Source organism: Schistocerca serialis, chromosome 3, assembly GCF_023864345.2.
Source record: "Schistocerca serialis cubense isolate TAMUIC-IGC-003099 chromosome 3, iqSchSeri2.2, whole genome shotgun sequence".
Lineage (NCBI taxonomy): Eukaryota > Metazoa > Arthropoda > Insecta > Orthoptera > Acrididae > Schistocerca > Schistocerca serialis.
This window is the reverse complement of record NC_064640.1, coordinates 343,555,053-343,573,134: the sequence shown is the minus strand read 5'-3', so window position 1 is coordinate 343,573,134 and position 18,082 is coordinate 343,555,053. Positions and strand designations below refer to the sequence as shown.

Genomic DNA, 18,082 nt, shown 5'->3' with positions numbered 1-18,082 from the left:
TATTTGGGGAGCAAAATAACTGATGATGGTTGAAGTAGAGAGGATATAAAATGTAGGCTGGCAATGGCAAGGAAAGCGTTTCTGAAAAAGAGAAATTTGTTAACATGCAGTATTGATTTAAGTGTCAGGAAGTCATTTCTGAAAATATTTGTATGGAGTGTAGCCATGTATGGAAGTGAAACATGGACGATAAATAGTTTGGACAAAAGAGAATAGAAGCTTTCGAAATGTGGTGCTACAGAAGAATGCTGAAGATTAGATGGGTAGATCACATAACTAATGAGGAAGTATTGAATAGGATTGGGGAGAAGAGAAGTTTGTGGCACAACTTGACCAGAAGAAGGGATCGGTTGGTAGGACATGTTCTGAGGCATCAAGGGATCACCAATTTAGTACTGGAGGGCAGCGTGGAGGGTAAAAATCTTAGAGGGAGACCAAGAGATGAATACAATAAGCAGATTCAGAAGGATGTAGGTTGCAGTAGGTACTGGGAGATGAAAAAGCTTGCACAGGATAGAGTAGCATGGAGAGCTGCATCAAACCAGTCTCAGGACTGAAGACCACAACAACAAGTGTGAAAGGTGGTTAAAATATGGTAATTAGAATCTTTTTATGAGGCTCCAGCCTCAAGAGCTATACAGTGGAGAAATTTGAGAAAGTATTATATAAATTTTCTGATAATGTTATAGGGTTGGGAGGGGGTAGGGGGATTCAGTTTACGACCTATAGACTGCGAGACTAATATGACTTATGTGGATGGTAGTACAGCAATTACTGCTGTATTGTTCTAAAATGCCTTATCTCAGCACTAACTTCAGGACTTAGAGGATTGGCTCATGAGGGTAACACAATATCTCACTGTTACAAACACCCTTGGACTGTCATACTAGACAGAGTGCAAGCAATGTTACATGTTTACCTTTGTCGAGAAATGGCCCTGTCTAGACAGTTTACTGTTTGTATGCAGTATCAGCTCTCCATACTTCTACTAAGCGGTTGGCAGAATGTTTATGAGCAGTGTTATAGGATATTGTCCTTAACATTACATACAACAACCAGACCGCCTACATCTAAACTTCAGCACAACCTGGTGAGGATTTAGAATAAGTTTGTTATCAGAGCTATTTCCCTACTTTATTCTTTAAAATGCTGTAGCTTCAGCCTAATTTCCTGTTTTGTTAACTGCAAGCAACCTGAAGATTTTCAAAGAAAAGAGATTGCTTGCATAACACAATAAATGTAAAAAAAAAATTACACCAGCAGTGGCATTCATTAATCATGAACACTTAAACTGTTGAACTGTTAAGACTGGAGCCGGGATCACGTTACCAGGACGTTGAGCGAAGAGTGGGGTTGAGTGAACCCATAAAGCACTGGGGCACTAATGAAATATCACTCAATTAACAATCATTTATTAGTGAGAATTTTATGTCACGCCGTTTTCTTCCCAGCACTGCTTAGCAGCGACCACGCTGCTTATAAGCCAAGGTGACACATCAGTGGCCCACGATGGACTTGCTGAGCACAGATCCTTGCACTGCCTGTGGCCAGCACTACGGTCCTGTCAGAGGAGGGTGCAGCAGCCGTGCGTGCCTGCAGTTTGGTGTGGCTGTGGCACGTCAGCGCTCTCCAAGAGTGAAGTTACACTTAGGCTGAGCCCAGGAAGTATGCATACCACTTTCATCAGTTGTCAAGATGGTGTGTAGACTGAAGACCCAGCAGTAACATTAACATCCTGTGTAGCAGTTCCAGTACACAGGCAGTGTAGCGGTACTTTTACTGCCTCAGTAGTGGTGACACAGGTGCCCTGCAGCTAAGCTGAACAGTCTGCAGGTAAGCAGACTGGGTTTTCATCCATGAAGACTGGCCTAGCCTCCATTCCGAGTCAGTGACCACTGTGTCAGGCAGGACTGCAAGATGCAGACCAGTCCCATCTACAGTCAGACAGCTGGGGACTTGCAGCTATGGACTTCAAGTTAGTGGCAGCTTCTAGACACTTTTACCATAGCATCCTGCACCTTAATAGAGCTGGTATCTGTAACGCACATGGAAAGGATTAACTATCACAATGAGCTTGAGGAGGGTAGAGGTTTTATAGGTGGTGATAAACTCATATGCAACTTCAGACATGTGATGAAGGACACTATACAGCACAAAGTAGCACTTTCATAACATTTCCGATAGTGCTACTTTCCACACAAGCATAAAAATCCCAACCAAGTTTCCTGGGATATATCTCAGAGGTCAGTGCTCGGCACTGTAGTGCACTCTGTCCTCCTGGGTGTTCAGGGTCTGTATCAATCCAGCTGTCTTGCTTCTTTGGTCCTGTTGATGAAATGTATCACGTAGTCATCCCAAGCATTGTGCAGTTGAAACTATCATTTTCGACTAGTGGCCATGGAGCAGAAAGAACGGTGTGAAGCCTTTAGTATCTTGCTTCACTGTGTTATACGTGAACATCATGATGTTATATCATGCCCCAAACCCTTTTATTTGACATCAACATATATCAAGAGCATATCTGCCAGCATTTTATTAAAGCATTCTATGAGGCCACTCGTATGTGAATGGTAGGCATCACCTGCGGGTGATGTCGCAATATGAAATTAACTCTGATACTAGTCTACACTGGAAAATTTTTCCATGGTCAGAGATGATCACACATGGTGCTCCATGCTTCAAAATGACACCTCCTACAAGGAACTTTGCAATTTCTGGAGATGCAGCAGTCAGCACAGCTTTAGTGACAACATAGCAGTTGAGGTAGTCAGTGCAGACTATTGCTCACCGATTCCCGTTAGTCAACTTTAGGAATCTCCATGAGTTCTATTCCAATTCAGTGGAATTGTACTACTACAGGCGGCATTAATACAAGACGCCCTGGAGACAATTGCAGCATATGATTCTGTCGTTGACATTCCTTACAGTGGCTCAATGTCAAACAGATCCATAGACATCTGGCCAATTATACCTGTGTCTGATTACATCTAGAATCTTCAGGAATCTTAGGTGAACAAGTGTTGGGACTGTCATGAAAAACTTCAGGATAGCTGGCCGTAGTTTAGGCAGGATGATGACCAACCCTTTCTGCCCCACTGGGTCATAGTTACTCTTATATAATGCTCCATTACTAAAATGTCCTTTTGTCAGTTCCTCCTCCTTCACGGCTTGTATGCTTTTCAGCAGTGCTGGATCTCCCGCTGATTCAGTAGCAATGTCTTAATGTAGCAATGACTAAAAGTACATCCATATTCCTGTCTTCTGCCATACAATTCCTTGAAAGGCAGCCAGGGCCTTGTGCTTGCATCCACTTTCGGATACCACTGTGATGTACTTCTAAAGCCTCAGTGCCCATTTCACCATGGATTCGCCAGGCTAACCAGCCAGCACAAGGGTAAATTATTTTGCAAATAACTATGGCTCAAAAAATCAACAGCAAGGCACTCTTTCTCAGTTGTAGAGCAGTTCCTAATGGAAATCATAGTCATCTGGAAGCATAAGCTATCACCTTTTCAGCACCTTCCTGTATTTGCACCAGAACTGGCCCTATTCCAAAACCACTAGCGTCTGTGTGAATTTCTACCTTGACATTCTAATCATACAATGTTAGACTGGGAAAGACTTTCGTGCCTCCTTATGACAAAGGAAGATCTTTCTTGTGCTTCTTTCCAGGAAAATTTGGGATTTCCCTACAGTAGTTCCTGTAAGGGATTTGCCTTGGAACAGAAGTCCTTTACAAATTGCCAGTACTATGAGGGCTGTTCAAAAAATTCTGGAACTTTTTCCACAAAGTCTTCTCCGCTTACCTTTCACCTACTGTGCATGGTCTCCTTCCAAAGACTCTCCTCCACAATTGATACACCGCTCTGAATGCCGTTTCCATTTCTGGAAGCTGTCTTCGTACACCTCTTGTTAGATTGCACGAAGTGCTGTCTGTGAAATTTCTTTAATGTTTTTTTTTTTTTTTTTTTTAAATTTCATCTATCATTGCAAATCTTCATCCCTTCAATGGGTTTTCAACTTTGGAAATAAAAAAGTCCACAGGGGTCAGGTCTGGAGAGTACGAAGGATGAGAGAGCACAGTGATTTCATTGTTTTGGTCAATAGTCATGCATCAAGAGGGATGAATGTGCGGGCGCGTTATCATGATGCAGTAGCCAAGAATTGTCTCACCCTATTTCAGGCCATTTCCTTCTCACATTTTCTCACAAGAATCACAATACGTCCCAATAGTACTATTGATTAACCTTTTGTCCCTGTAGCATGAACTCACGATGAACTAATCATTCAAAGTCAAAGGAAACTACCAGAATGACTGACATTTGACCTGACCTGACAAGCTTTTTTGTTCTTGGAGAACCTTTTCCAAGCCACTGTGAAGATTGAACCTTGGTCTCAACATCATAACCGTAGACCCATGTCTCATCACCAAATGTGTTTCTCTCAATGAACATCTCTTTCTCATTTGCGCGATCCAAAAGTTCTTAACAGATTTGAGGCAAAGGTCTCTCCCTCATCTTGAATTGTAAGCACTAAGACAAACTTGGCGGCAACATGATGCATTCCAAGATGCGGTGTTAAGGTTTCACGACATCATCCAACTGAGATGTTGCAATTTTTTTTTCTTCTTCTCAATCTCTCACTCAGTCTTCGATTGGCATGCACAATTTCGTTGACGTTCCTGACATGAAGGTTGTCAGTAGACATCGCCAAAAGACATAACCCTGAACTCTGAGGCCATCAGGAGGTATGAAGGCAATATTTTCCCAGTTAGTCTCATAACCTCAATTTGCTAACAGTCTGCCTGCGTTAACAAAGTTGAGAAACAGTTCTGTTCTTTCAAGTAGTCTAGGATGTCATCAATGCACAGCAATGAATAGACTTTTTTGTGATTTTGTTGAATCGTCAGCTGTTGACGCAGAAACACCATGCACTGTGTGATTTTGTCCTCCTTCACAATGAGCACAGGAGATGATCAAGAACACTTATACTCCGCAAGCCACATTACGATGTGTGGCGGAAGAAACTTTGTATAACACCTTCACTTCCCCCTTTCCCTTTTTAGTTGCAAATGGTGCCTGGGAAGGACAACTGTTGGTAAGCTACTGTAAGGCCTCAGATATCTCTAATTCTACCTTCATGATCTTCTCACGGAATATATGTTGTGGAAGCAATACCTTGGGTGAATCTTTTAGGAATCTGTGCTCTTGGAATTAAACAGTAATCACCGTGATACAAAATGTAATCACTTACATATGCCTCTATTGTAGTATTAGTCACTTCAATTAGATGAGAAAGTAGGAGACGAGGTACTGGCAGAAGTGAAGCTGTGAGGGTGGGGCACGAGTCGAGCTTGGGTAGCTCATATGGTAGAGCACTTGCCCGCAAAAGGCAAAGGTCCCGAGTTCGAGTCTCAGTCCAGCACACTGTTTTAATCTGCCAAGAAGTTTCATAAGAAATATAGACAATTGAAAGGACAGCAGCCCATTTCATCATAGGCATGCTTAGAAGTGCTGAAGCATCATAGGTATGCTCATCTAATTGAAGTGACTAATACTACAATAGAGGCATATGTAAGTGATTACATTTTGTATCACGGTGATTACTGTTTAATTCCAAGAGCACAGATTCCTAAAAGATTCACCCAAGGTATTGCTTCCACAACATATATTCTGTGAGAAGATCATGAAGGTAGAATTAGAGATATCTGAGGCCTTACAGTAGCTTACCAACAGTTGTCCTTCCCAGGCACCATTTGCAACTAAAAAGGGAAAGGGGGAAGTGAAGGTGTTATACAAAGTTTCTTCCGCCACACATCGTAATGTGGCTTGCGGAGTATAAGTGTATATTTTCCAAACTTGAAATTATGACAACCAATCTAAATTGTGTATCTAAAAAAAATAATCAATGTTTGAAAATATAATTGGATGGGTAAAAAAATCTACTCACCAAGTGACGGCAGTAGAAAACAAACACAAACGTTAGGCTAAGTGTAAGCTTTTGGAGCCAGTGGCTCCTTTTGGCAGAAGGGTTGAAAGAAGGATGAAGCAAAAGGAGTGGAAAAGCTTAGGAAATGGGGATACTTACAGGAAAGACACCCAGAATGCCCGGTCTGGGGAGAGTTACTGGACAGAACAATATGGAAAGACTCTTTCCTTCTCATCCCATCTGGTAAGTCTCCTCAGACCCCGAATTCTGGGTGACTTTTCCGTAACTCTCCCAATTTCCAAACCTCACCAGTGCTTTACCTTCGTTCTTTCTGCCAATGGCACAAAAAACTTTCATGTGTTTTTTCTCCCTCTGAAACTTTTATGAGTAGATTTTTTTATTTATCCAATTATATTAAATCTAAATGGTGTAATGGTTTTAAAATGCTGCTGTTATTAGCCTTAAAGTGATGCTATGAAAAAAATCTTATCACTTGTTGACATTTCAAAATTTACAGAGCTGCAATCAGAATTTTTCATGAAGCGATAACAGGAAAAACAAATTACTACACAGCTTTAACCAGTACATTTAATTAGATAATCCACTAGTGTCAACTAGCAGCTGATTCTTGAAGTCTGTTAAAGCATTGGCAATCTTTGGTTAGCATCCTTTACTTTATTTCCATTACACTTAAAGAAACTTACCATTAATGCTTCCATTGTCACACCACTTTCTGGTGGTGCAATCTGCTTCAGCAGGTATGTATAAATTTCTGAATCTACAATATCTCCCTGGAAGTTGCCACACCTCCTATACGGACAAGTAGTAGGAAAACTGCAGTTAACAGGATGCTCTATGGATGTCTACACACAATTTTTAAATCCAAGGAAATGAACAACAGAAACATGTATCCATAGATGAAACCATTAGAATAAAAAATAAATATCGTGAACAGAGAAAAATACCTGGCTACTCCAGCCCTTTCAAGGTGATGGTTCACCCATCTTAGCAAGATAGCTTCAGGCGATAATTTCATTAGATCTTCTATGTGTTCCCCATCAGACAATAAAGATGTCAAACCTGGGCAGTTCTCCAAAGTTATCTGATTGAACAATCCAATCTGTTGGAAACAAAATAACATGTTACTGCACTGGAACATAATCAACGAAGGACAGGGACAACAGCCTGTTAAACTGAGTCCTGAATTTTGCATGGGATTTTTGGAGAATTTTTCTGTTTTGTTTCTATTTGGCACAGAAATAAGTCTATCCGTGTAACTTTTCCCTGAAAATTGTGTAATAAACTATAGCAAAGTTACTGCTGCACATTCTGAGCTGAACAGCCTCATCCATGACAAGTCCTAAATACCACCAAACACTGGCTGGCTTGTGAGAATGTGCTACCCACATATACAATTTATACTCAAGTAACCACTGATTTCTAGAATGTGAAATTTATGTTTTCTGAGCATGTTGCCACTATCCAGTGTATCTTCTGACAAACAAGGAATATCAAATTCCAGAAACTCTGAGGCAAGAATATATTTAATTTCCTCAAAGTCAAAAAAGTATGTCTCGCTGCATGACTGGCCAAGTACCTGCCTAGTTTCGTAGCTGTAGATTCACAGAATGAAAATGATACAGCATGTGGCTCATTCAGTGTTGAATGAACATGTTTGTATTTTGTACCACTTCCGTTGCATGAACAACCATATTAAATCTTTCACTTCCCTTTTTTACCCTAGGATAAAATTATGCACCCACATTTCATTGTTTGTCCTCATATGCAACACTGGCCATCTTCAACAACCTTATGTGTCAAATAGGACAAATGAAGTGACTAGGCTCTCAAGATTTTGCTGACATTTGTTTTGGAATTCAAGTGAATACATCTTGCAGTAATGCAAGTGATCAAGACTGACATTCCACACCTTAAAGTTTCTATACCTGGAATGCACTTTCAGCTGACAGAACAAAATGTTTCTGCCCCTGCACCACTTCAGTCATGACACTATTGGGTCGTATTGTGGCATATGGTCTTTCAACGTGATGCAAATTGGCAGCAGAATATTATATTTTTGTCCTTTCTCTGAATGTGCACACAGAAACCTCTCATTGTGCAAGTGAACATACAAAAAGATATCCAAGCAACACGCAGATTGTAAAACAGGGCCTACTAAGAATCATGTCTCTGTAATATTGTAACTGTGGTACTGAAATTCTTATTGAACACTTTGGTTCCTAGTTACAACTGTCAAATAATTATCTGCCATTCGTAAGTGAAAATAACTATGGTCAATAATTACATAAAGGATGTTGACCCATCCAACATCAAATTATCGAAAAAATTATAGTTCATCACTGTGTAATGTGTTGGCTTGCCCATCCATCAATACGATGACAAAGCTACAATTACATGGCATTCTAGATTTTTTCCCTTCTTCAAAAATGCTGTTATTGTGTTCGTTCTTTCTCCCGAACACACCTTGTACATTACAAGCCACTACATTCTTCCTGTTACCACCTTTTTCTAGCTCCTTTGACTTCTTTTACTTGTGGATGTTTGGTGACACAGTTAAAGATCCTTCTTCTAATTTTGCCAATAGAAAGTACTTCTGCTTTGCATGCCTCTGAGCTGCAATATTTTCAACATCTGTATGTATGACACTCGGTTTCCTCTCCCTCTCACCTCCTGTCCCCCAAGCCATCATCACAAAATGAAGTTAAATTTAGATACCTTAATGCCCACATTTTTAAGCCCAACAACAATGTTCTTTGCTATGAATTGATCCTTTCTGACTATTCTATACATACAGCAGTTAGCCACAAAATTATGACCACTTCTCCACCATGGGAAGATGCTTGCCCACCCAATAAAGCAGAGGAAGCAACAGTAAGTTTCACAGCAGAATCACACTTACTTATACATGCACATAAATCTAAGACTTTCCAGGCCATTACACACCCAAGTGGATTCTGAATGTCCAAGTAAAAAAACCTCCAAGACCACAAATGTCTACAAAAATGCTGCGTTGGCATTGTCATGTTACTTGATGCACACAGGTACATCCCACTTCCTTAACATTCTGTGGCAGGCACCACTTTGCCCAACTTTGTCTTAATAGGCATGAAGCAAGTTTCTGTGCATTACTCAACTGGAATTTGCAGCACAATATATTATTCAGTATTCCATTACATAATAATTTTCAGGTTCTTCAATGACACAGTCCTAGTTTTCTATTGCCTGCATAAGTAATTTTGTGCTATCTTAATTCATTGTATGGCCTCTGGTGCCTCAATGTTCAATACTGGAAGACTTTATACACTGTTAGCGCTATCTATGGCATTGATGTCCCTTGCACTATTGTTGAACTGTGCTAATTGTTGGGCTGCCGAAGGTTGTACCACTTATGTGAAGAATGTGGAGCTTGTTACAGACAGCAATGACAAACCAGTGGACTGTTGTTATTACTGACTACTTTACGGCTGGTGTCTCTCCCACTGAACGTGTTATTTTACAACACAAAACCAGTGGTGGTAATGTCCAGCATTGACTGTCTCCATCACTATATATGACTTCTTATCTACTACACCACGTGCCAGGAGGATGTATCCAGCACCAAAAAGCAGTATGTCTGAGGCAGCCAGGGTTACAGCTGGGCACACAACGCTTCCATCGTTCATGGGCTAATTTAGTCCCTCATTCATTCCATACATACAAATACTGACTGTCCATGTAAACATGAATTTTTGCTATTTGTTTGCCTTCCTGGCAATTTGTTTTCTATGTTAATTACGAATGTTGCTTCTTTTCTGGACTTTTTCATGGCTATTCCTTATTGTGTGATTCACTTTAAGTTAAATGAACACTGTGGTCATAATAGTTCTGTCACAATAAGAGCAGTCACATTCTCTGTGTGTAACAGATCGCAACATATTTAGAAATATTAAAATTCCAACAGTGCCAACTACACCAACATAAGAGTAACTGGCACCATCAATCCAAGTAACTGGAATTATTACACTCGTTGCTGATACTGTTGATAGTATGCAAGGTTAACGAACAACATCTATCAACATGCCATACCCAGCCCCTCACACCCAGTTGCCCAATTCCACTTCAGACTGAAAAGTTCATCACGTTGTGTTAAAATTTTAACACACCATAGTAGAGGATGTCATGGTTAACTACAAAGTTTAATAGAAACCAATAGTGTTGGATTTGGGGTACAAAAAGCTGTCCGGTATCCTATTTGCCAATAATGTCTTACTGTGTTAGGCCACCCACTGTAATCACACCACTATGTAAAACACAGGTTCTTAAATCTTTGCAGCCATGACTAAGAGGCTTAACAAACTATTACTGACTATACCACAATCTCTTGATAACTGCAAGTAAACTCTAAGAACAGCACGACACTACTCCACACTCTCTCCAAGCTCAGTTGCTCATAATATTGTACACAAAGTTACAAAAGTGTCCTATATTCTTACATGGGAGGTTACTGATCAACACTAGGAAAGAAGCCCTGTAAACATAGAACTGAAAGAAATACTTTTTTAAATACTGACTGTTCATTCCTATAATAGTCCACTGTCTGTTGACACTACAACAGGTGTGCAATGTGGTTCCACTCATTCTTACATGTTCTTCAGCCCCCTCCTCAAAGAATTACAAACTCATGCAAACACACCTGGCTGTTCTTCAATTTGGTGCTCATATAAAGTGTACACTTTGTTGGCAGATGTGAAACACACAGATTTCTTTAAATGTCTCCACAGCCAGGTTATGCCACTACACAGGCTAAACCGATCCATCACTTATTAAAAGTCTGTTAGGTACAGTAAAAAAAAAATGTAGAAAACAGGGGAAAGTCCACCATGCATACACCACATCCAGTGTCTTCCTGCAAGAATTATGTCCTCTAATAATGCAAGCTATTTGTCACATGGAAAGTGATGATAAACGGGGGGTGTTAACTTGTCCTGATGTGTACCTGAAGTATATTAACCCTTCCCACCACTGATGGTGTTATGGGGAAACCAGTCATATTATTAACTAGGAAAAAGGAAATTGCATTAGACTGTCACTAAATGCTCTTCATTTTATTATATCATGATCAGTTTTGAGGCTCTTAGCATCATCAACGATTTACATTGAATAAATGTGCATTATGTTCATCTTAGGGTTAAATTTTACAGACAATTTTGATTCATACTGTCACATCAGGTACTCCTAGTGCCACTAATGAACGGACATCCTTAATAGCTGGTTGCAGAATGTGTTCAATGAGGTTGCTTTTCGTTCAAATACAGGCTTCATCTTCCTCTACAAAGAATCACAAACTCATCTGAACACACTTGGTTGTCCTTGTATTTGCTCACATGTGTGGTACACATGCACCTGTAAAGTGTGAACATTTTTATCATTACTCTTCAGCCATTCACTGAATTTATATATCAATAGCCCCCCCCCCCCCCCCCAATCATCATCCATGTACTGCTTCCCATGGAGTGCATCCTTCAATGGGCTAAACAAATGAAAGTCTGAAGGTGCGAGATCCGGGCTGTAGGGTGGAAGAGAGAGAACTGTCCAATGAAGTTTTGCGAGCACCTTTTGGGTGCACAGACTTGTGTGAGGCCTTATATTGTCATGGAGATGGAGAAGTTCATTTGCATTTTCGTGGCGACAAACATGCTGAAGTCGTTCCTTCAATTTCCTGAGGATAAGACAATACATTTCAGAGTTGATCATTGCACTATGGGGGCAGGACAGCAAACAGAGAAACTCTTCAGAGTCCCAGAAGACAGTCACCATGACTTTACTGACTGACAGGGTGGCTTTGAACTTTTTGCTCTGAAGGAGAGGTGCTGTGGTGCCACTCCATGGATTGCCATTTTGTTTCTGGTTTGAAGTGATAAATCGATGTTTTATCACCTGTGATGATGAACAAATAATTGTCATGATCAGCCTTGTAACATGTAAGCAATTCCACACAGATGGTCCTTCATTGCTCTTTACAGTCACCTGTTAGGTGGCGAGGAACCCAGCAAGCACAAGCACATACCTTTGACTATCCCAACTGGTGGATGAGTGCAGCAGCACTACCAACAGGCACATCTAGCTGAGCAGTGAGGTGTTTGTTTGCAATTCATCGACCATCTCTAATGGTAGCGTCAGTAAGTTCCAACATTGCAAGAGTCACCACTGTGTGTGGCCAGGCGGCACACAGGAAATCTGACAGGTCTCTGTGACCCTGTTACATTGATAGATAACTCGCCCAACAACTCACCATGCTTTTGTTCACTGCCAGGTCTCCATAGACATTTTGCAAGTGCCTATGAATATCTGCAATTCATGAAACTACAGAGGCTGCTGCAGGAATATTCCACAAGCTCCACAACAAATTCTGCATTTCTTCAATCAAAACTTGCCGAGAAAAAAGAGTTGTGTTACTTATTCAACACCTCTTGTACACATGTATCACGTATATCTAATGAGAGAAGCCTAAAAATCAGTCATGGTATTATAAAATTAAGAGGATTCAATTTTAGTCCGGTCAAACTAATTTTTTCCTAATGAACCTGATGTCGTTTCCACAACTGCTCTGAATTCGCATCAGCCCATTTGTGGTAAAATTTGCTACCCCACTGAGTGAATCATGCCTGATCTTTGAATAAAAACCAAGTTGTGAACTTCATTGTTCAGTCTTAGCATTCGTGGACAGAATTGCAATCTGACATGGTGGTCTCGTTGCCCGGAAGCTTTCACACACTGTAAGTGATAAAGTAAGTGCTTGTGTAGAATTTACCACACACGAATGTTTTGCCAATTCTTTGCCCATTTGATTTCAGGAAGATCCTCTAGTATCTTAACACTTGCTCCTCCAAACCTACTTCATCTCTTGTCCTTGTCGCGAATGACCCTATGTCTGTGGGTTGCTGGATCAACCTTCTGAACCTCTTTTACCCCGAGTCTGCGGTACTGTGGATGTTATTTAGTGTACATAACATGTGCCTTCCTATCTACACTGCTGGCTAAACCACAGCAAAACACTATGTCTACAATTTATTGTGTGGAATAATAGGGCTATTTCACTATTTACATTATTCACACTTAATCACCGATCTTATACTGATGGCTGCACAACCTCAACATGCTTGATTTAGAAGACCGTTTTAAGTTCTTCTTCTGACAACAGCACCATAGAGGATAAGTACAGAGCCAAACATAACCAATAAGAAATGAACAATGAAGGTAGTAGGAAGACTTGCCATGAGCGAGTACTGACCTTTCTCGATAGAAGTAGAGTGGGTCATGTTTCACCAAGTATGTTTACACATTTTTTTTTCTAGTTTTGACCAGTGCTATCTCTAGTTCGAATATAGGTACTTTTTTTGAACACCCTATATATTATACGAAAGCCACTAGAGAATGACCCATAAGAAGGGCTTCATACTACTGTTTGCAGTGGCAAGACACCAACAACAAGATTGCCACTTGATACATATAAGAAAAAGAAAAAGTGTGTGAAACAAAAAGAACAATTCCCCACCCACAAGCATGTACTTCCAGATGACAAACAGATTATGTCTACATATATTTTTGGCCTTTCTTAAAAAAATTAAATAAATAGATAGTGATGGTGGATGCTCTAGCCAAATATCCACATATACAGAAACCACTCCACTGGTTTTTACCAAAAACATTGTGATATACAATTTTTGTTATCACCAACTACAGCCCGCAAATGATCTCCGCGTTACTTCAAGGCTTCTGTGCCTGCAATTACATGAAACAAAACTGTCCAATTATCATACATACAATCTAATGAGGAAGTGGAGCAGATAGCCCACTTGTTAATATTGCAAATTAAGTTTAAGACCGAGGAGTTCCGCTGTTCTTATTTTTAAGGTTTTACAGGACAATTACAGAATGTTCAGTAGAACTTCTCCACATGTCAAATCCTAGATACTTCTACACCTGTTCTACCCCATTCCAACTATCTGGGATCAATACTAGTGACAATGGTTACAACATGTGCTTCCCATATGTACACTACATATCCACATTATGTGGTGGACTGGAAGAAGCAACTCTACCACATCAAGCTGTCACCTTTCCCACACTCCAAGATGCAAGTGAACCCTTCATCATACATTAAAACACCTAATACATCCTCTATTAAGACAATTCTGCCTCTGAATGACTTACTGGCCCCAAATAATCATGGGAAACTTCTGGAAAACAGTACTGAGACCTCTGTGTTCACCAGGTGACTTTACTACCAATGCTTTGATACCCTTATGAGAACGGTGAGGAAAGTGAGGAATGCAGCTGCCTCAGCTGGTCACATTTAGTATTATGACCACAGAACCTTCCCTGTGTTGGTGTTTTGAGTTAGTTCCAAGTGGGTGGTTGACACTAAGAGACAGAACTACTTGTGTGACTCAATATATGGCGGCAACCTGAAGGACCATCTTTGGGTACATTTATGCTGCACCCTTGCTGCTAGCTTGTTAAATTTACATTACAAGCTCGCCGCCGGCACATCACTGCTCACACAGCACCTCACTTTCCTCCCAGGAACCTTTGTCCTGCTGCTGTTCGCATCACTAGTGCAGTGGATTAATTGTAGTGCATAAATCAAAAACTATGTTCTGTGCATTGTCTGATGACAGTAAGTGGTTTGCTTCTGCCAAAAATGTAGTTAAAGACAATAAGGCAGAAGAAGAGGTACGGATGCACCCTCTGAATGTAGATAATCCACACTGCATACAGTTTTCCCAGTTCGATCAAGAAATCAAAAATTATTCAGAGCATTTTTCAGACTGTTATGAATGTCTTAACAAATTTTCTGGTTTATTTTACATATTACTGAACCAGAATAGTTTAAAATATGAAGATTCTACCCAAAAATATTTGTGTAATTGCTGCTGAAGAGTGATTCATAGTCCTCTTCACTCCGAAACAATATTTTGTCAGTTTTTATCCACACCTACATTGTACATTACAACTGCCACTTTAGGAACTAATTTCTGAAAGTTATTACTCCTGATGTTATCCCTATCATGAAGTGGTTATGACAATCTGTATGTCTATGGTCCCAGATAGCTTTGTGTCCAGAAACAACTGAATTAAGTGCCTGTTTGAAATCATCACTTACAGTACTCAGAACGTTACTTTCCGCATATGGTGGTTTCATTGGTAGGATACAGGGAAATTACACACAAACTCTCTCACAACAGAGTGCAAACAAAGTCTGAACTATCAGTATTAAGTGTGGAATCTAGAATACGTCACAGCTCCCTATAGCTCTTGCAGTGATCACGAAGATACCATTACTCTAGTTACAGCTTGCACAGTGGGATTTAACAAGTCAGTTCTCCCAAACTCCGTAACTTAATCTATGGTACAAAGGAAACTATCTTCTGCCATGCACTTCACAGTAGTTTCCCATGTATAGATGTAGCTGGAGATGTAAAGCATATATATGCTGTGTGAGAAACTGTGCAGTCAGGAGCAGCCTCGCACAGCACTCTAATGACCTTGAAGCAGCTACTCAAGGCAAAAGTTAAAAGGACTAACAGCGATGGTTGCAAAATGAAACAAACCAGCTTGAAATCAATGCCTGGTGTTGATCATAGCAAGCCGTGGGGCAAGCATTAATGGTGCATGGTGAGTATGCTGGTAAGATGCAGTGGGTTTATTTGATCACTGCCAGCAAGGTGGTCACAAACTCACTCATAAATCAGCAGTTGCCATACCTCACCATTTACCAGTTGACAAATACAACTTTTTCACTTCACATTCCTCTAAAGTACAGATATTTTGCACGAGGAACTCACTATTAAGTGGGTGCTCATCACTTTCTGACTGATTCATGTAGGTACTTCAACTTGACCATATTTATATTATAAAGACTTAGAATCTGTTGGATATTTGGCACAGTCTGTGAATAACCACCACCATCTCCCACCACCACATATTACATTGATTTTTTAGAGTTTAAATTGGTATTATTCTTTTTTACTTCAAGCTGCCTGAATGTGATGAGGTGACAAGATTTATTTAAGATTTGAATATCATTGCTTGTGAATAACTTGTTCAAGTCAAATTCCACACCTTAAAAAGATGTCAGCTCTCTAAGAACTATGTTTCAAATAAGTGATTTACTGTGAATTAAAATAACAGGAAACTAATATCTACTAAGTACAAACTAAATTAAGATAACAGGATGGTGGCATCTAGGCATTTATGAAATTATGTAAGAAAACATATGAAGAAAATATAAAAAAGAAAAAGATATACACAGCTCAACACAATTAGATGGACAAGAATTTGACAGAGAGTAGCACGTATGTAGTTTGTGATTAAGATATATACTGTTGCTCTTAGTCTTCTGATGAGTTTTAATAATGACAACAATCCTCCACAATACATTTGAAAGCCATAGCTCAGTGGCAGTATTCAAATGTATCATGCTATGCCTACGAATAACATGGACTAGCAATGTCTCACTCTGCCATCTAGTGAGTGCAAGTAACGAGTTCATCTTTATACTCTTTGTTTATGTTTCATCAGTCAATATTAGGCCTCTGACAGAGGCAGAATGTGTGGGCAGTGACGTTATGGCAGGAAGGTTGGACTTAATGTGGCTTTATATATTGCTGGGAGTGCTTGGAAATGATTTCATGAAACTGATACAGTACAACCCCACTTTTACGATCCCGGAATTAACGTTTTCCTGCCATTTATGAGATTTTTTTATTGGTCCAGTCAAATTTCCTATGCCCACAATGTTAATTTGCACCCGATTTTGCATCAACATATTTATAATTTTACCAGGATTTACGTATTATGAAAAAAAAAAACGTTTGCAGAGAGGGAAAAAAATAGGCGTTTGCAGAGGGGAAAAAAAAAGGCGTTTGCAGAGGGGAAAAAAAAAAGGCGTTTGCAGAGGGGGAAAAAAAAAAAGGCATTTGCAGAGGGGGAAAAAAAAAAAGGCGTTTGCAGAGGGGGAAAAAAAAAAAGGCGTTTGCAGAGGGGAAAAAGAAAAACGTTTGCAGAGGGGAAAAAGAAAAACGTTTGCAGAGGGGAAAAAGAAAAACGTTTGCAGAGGGGAAAAAGAAAAACGTTTGCAGAGGGGGAAAAAGAAAAACGTTTGCAGAGGGGAAAAAGAAAAACGTTTGCAGAGGGGGGAAAAAGAAAAACGTTTGCAGAGGGGGGAAAAAGAAAAACGTTTGCAGAGGGGGGAAAAAGAAAAACGTTTGCAGAGGGGGGAAAAAGAAAAACGTTTGCAGAGGGGGGAAAAAGAAAAACGTTTGCAGAGGGGGGAAAAAGAAAAACGTTTGCAGAGGGGGGAAAAAGAAAAACGTTTGCAGAGGGGGAAAAAGAAAAACGTTTGCAGAGAGGGGAAAAAGAAAAACGTTTGCAGAGAGGGGAAAAAGAAAAAACGTTTGCAGAGAGGGGAAAAAGAAAAACGTTTGCAGAGAGGGGAAAAAGAAAAACGTTTGCAGAGAGGGGAAAAAGAAAAACGTTTGCAGAGAGGGGAAAAAGAAAAACGTTTGCAGAGAGGGGAAAAAGAAAAACGTTTGCAGAGAGGAAAACGTTGGCAGAAGATATTTGCATAGAAAAAAATGATGTTGGCCGTCCAGTAGTGTTTCCAAGTATTACATGGTTAAGTTTCTTGACAGCAGGCCACTCTACTCAGCAGATTTGAACTGGTAAACGTGTAAAAGTTGGACAAATTCGTGACGTATCTCCCACAGCCGCCAAGCTCTACTTGCCACGGTGGCTGATGGGAGTAACTAGGTTCGTTCGAATGAAGATATCATGACCAGTCACAACCATTTCCAAACTGTGTTTACTGCACAAACACAGTTTCTTGTTGGTTGTGATCATTGTGACACCTTTATCGAACCATATTTAGAATGTTTCAGCTTATGGCCACTTGGAGCACTAGTTGACACCATCATACACTTTTCATCACTCAAATGTCTTTAGTTTAAACACAGCGTCAGTTATGTATTTTATTCACGCTGAGCAAAGTGTGGTTTGAGAATTTATTCTTTTTGTCAAGTGCAGATAACCTCAAAAAGACAACTACAGTGCAAGAGTCGCTGAACAACACATATTCAAACACCACACAAAA

At 40.1% G+C, this 18,082-nt stretch overlaps 1 protein-coding gene across 2 annotated transcripts in view; it reads right to left on the bottom strand.

Annotated features, from left to right (window-relative positions):
- The window catches only part of LOC126470153 (plastin-2), a 237,643-nt gene that overhangs the window by 87,116 nt on the left and 132,445 nt on the right, over positions 1-18,082 (bottom strand). For both annotated transcript variants that reach the window (XM_050097772.1, XM_050097771.1), the window contains exons 5-6: positions 6,894-7,048; positions 6,633-6,738 (exon numbers count right to left, since the gene is read on the bottom strand). In XM_050097772.1, coding sequence (XP_049953729.1) covers positions 6,633-6,738; positions 6,894-7,048 — 261 coding nt within the window. The remainder of the gene's footprint in view (positions 1-6,632; positions 6,739-6,893; positions 7,049-18,082) is intronic.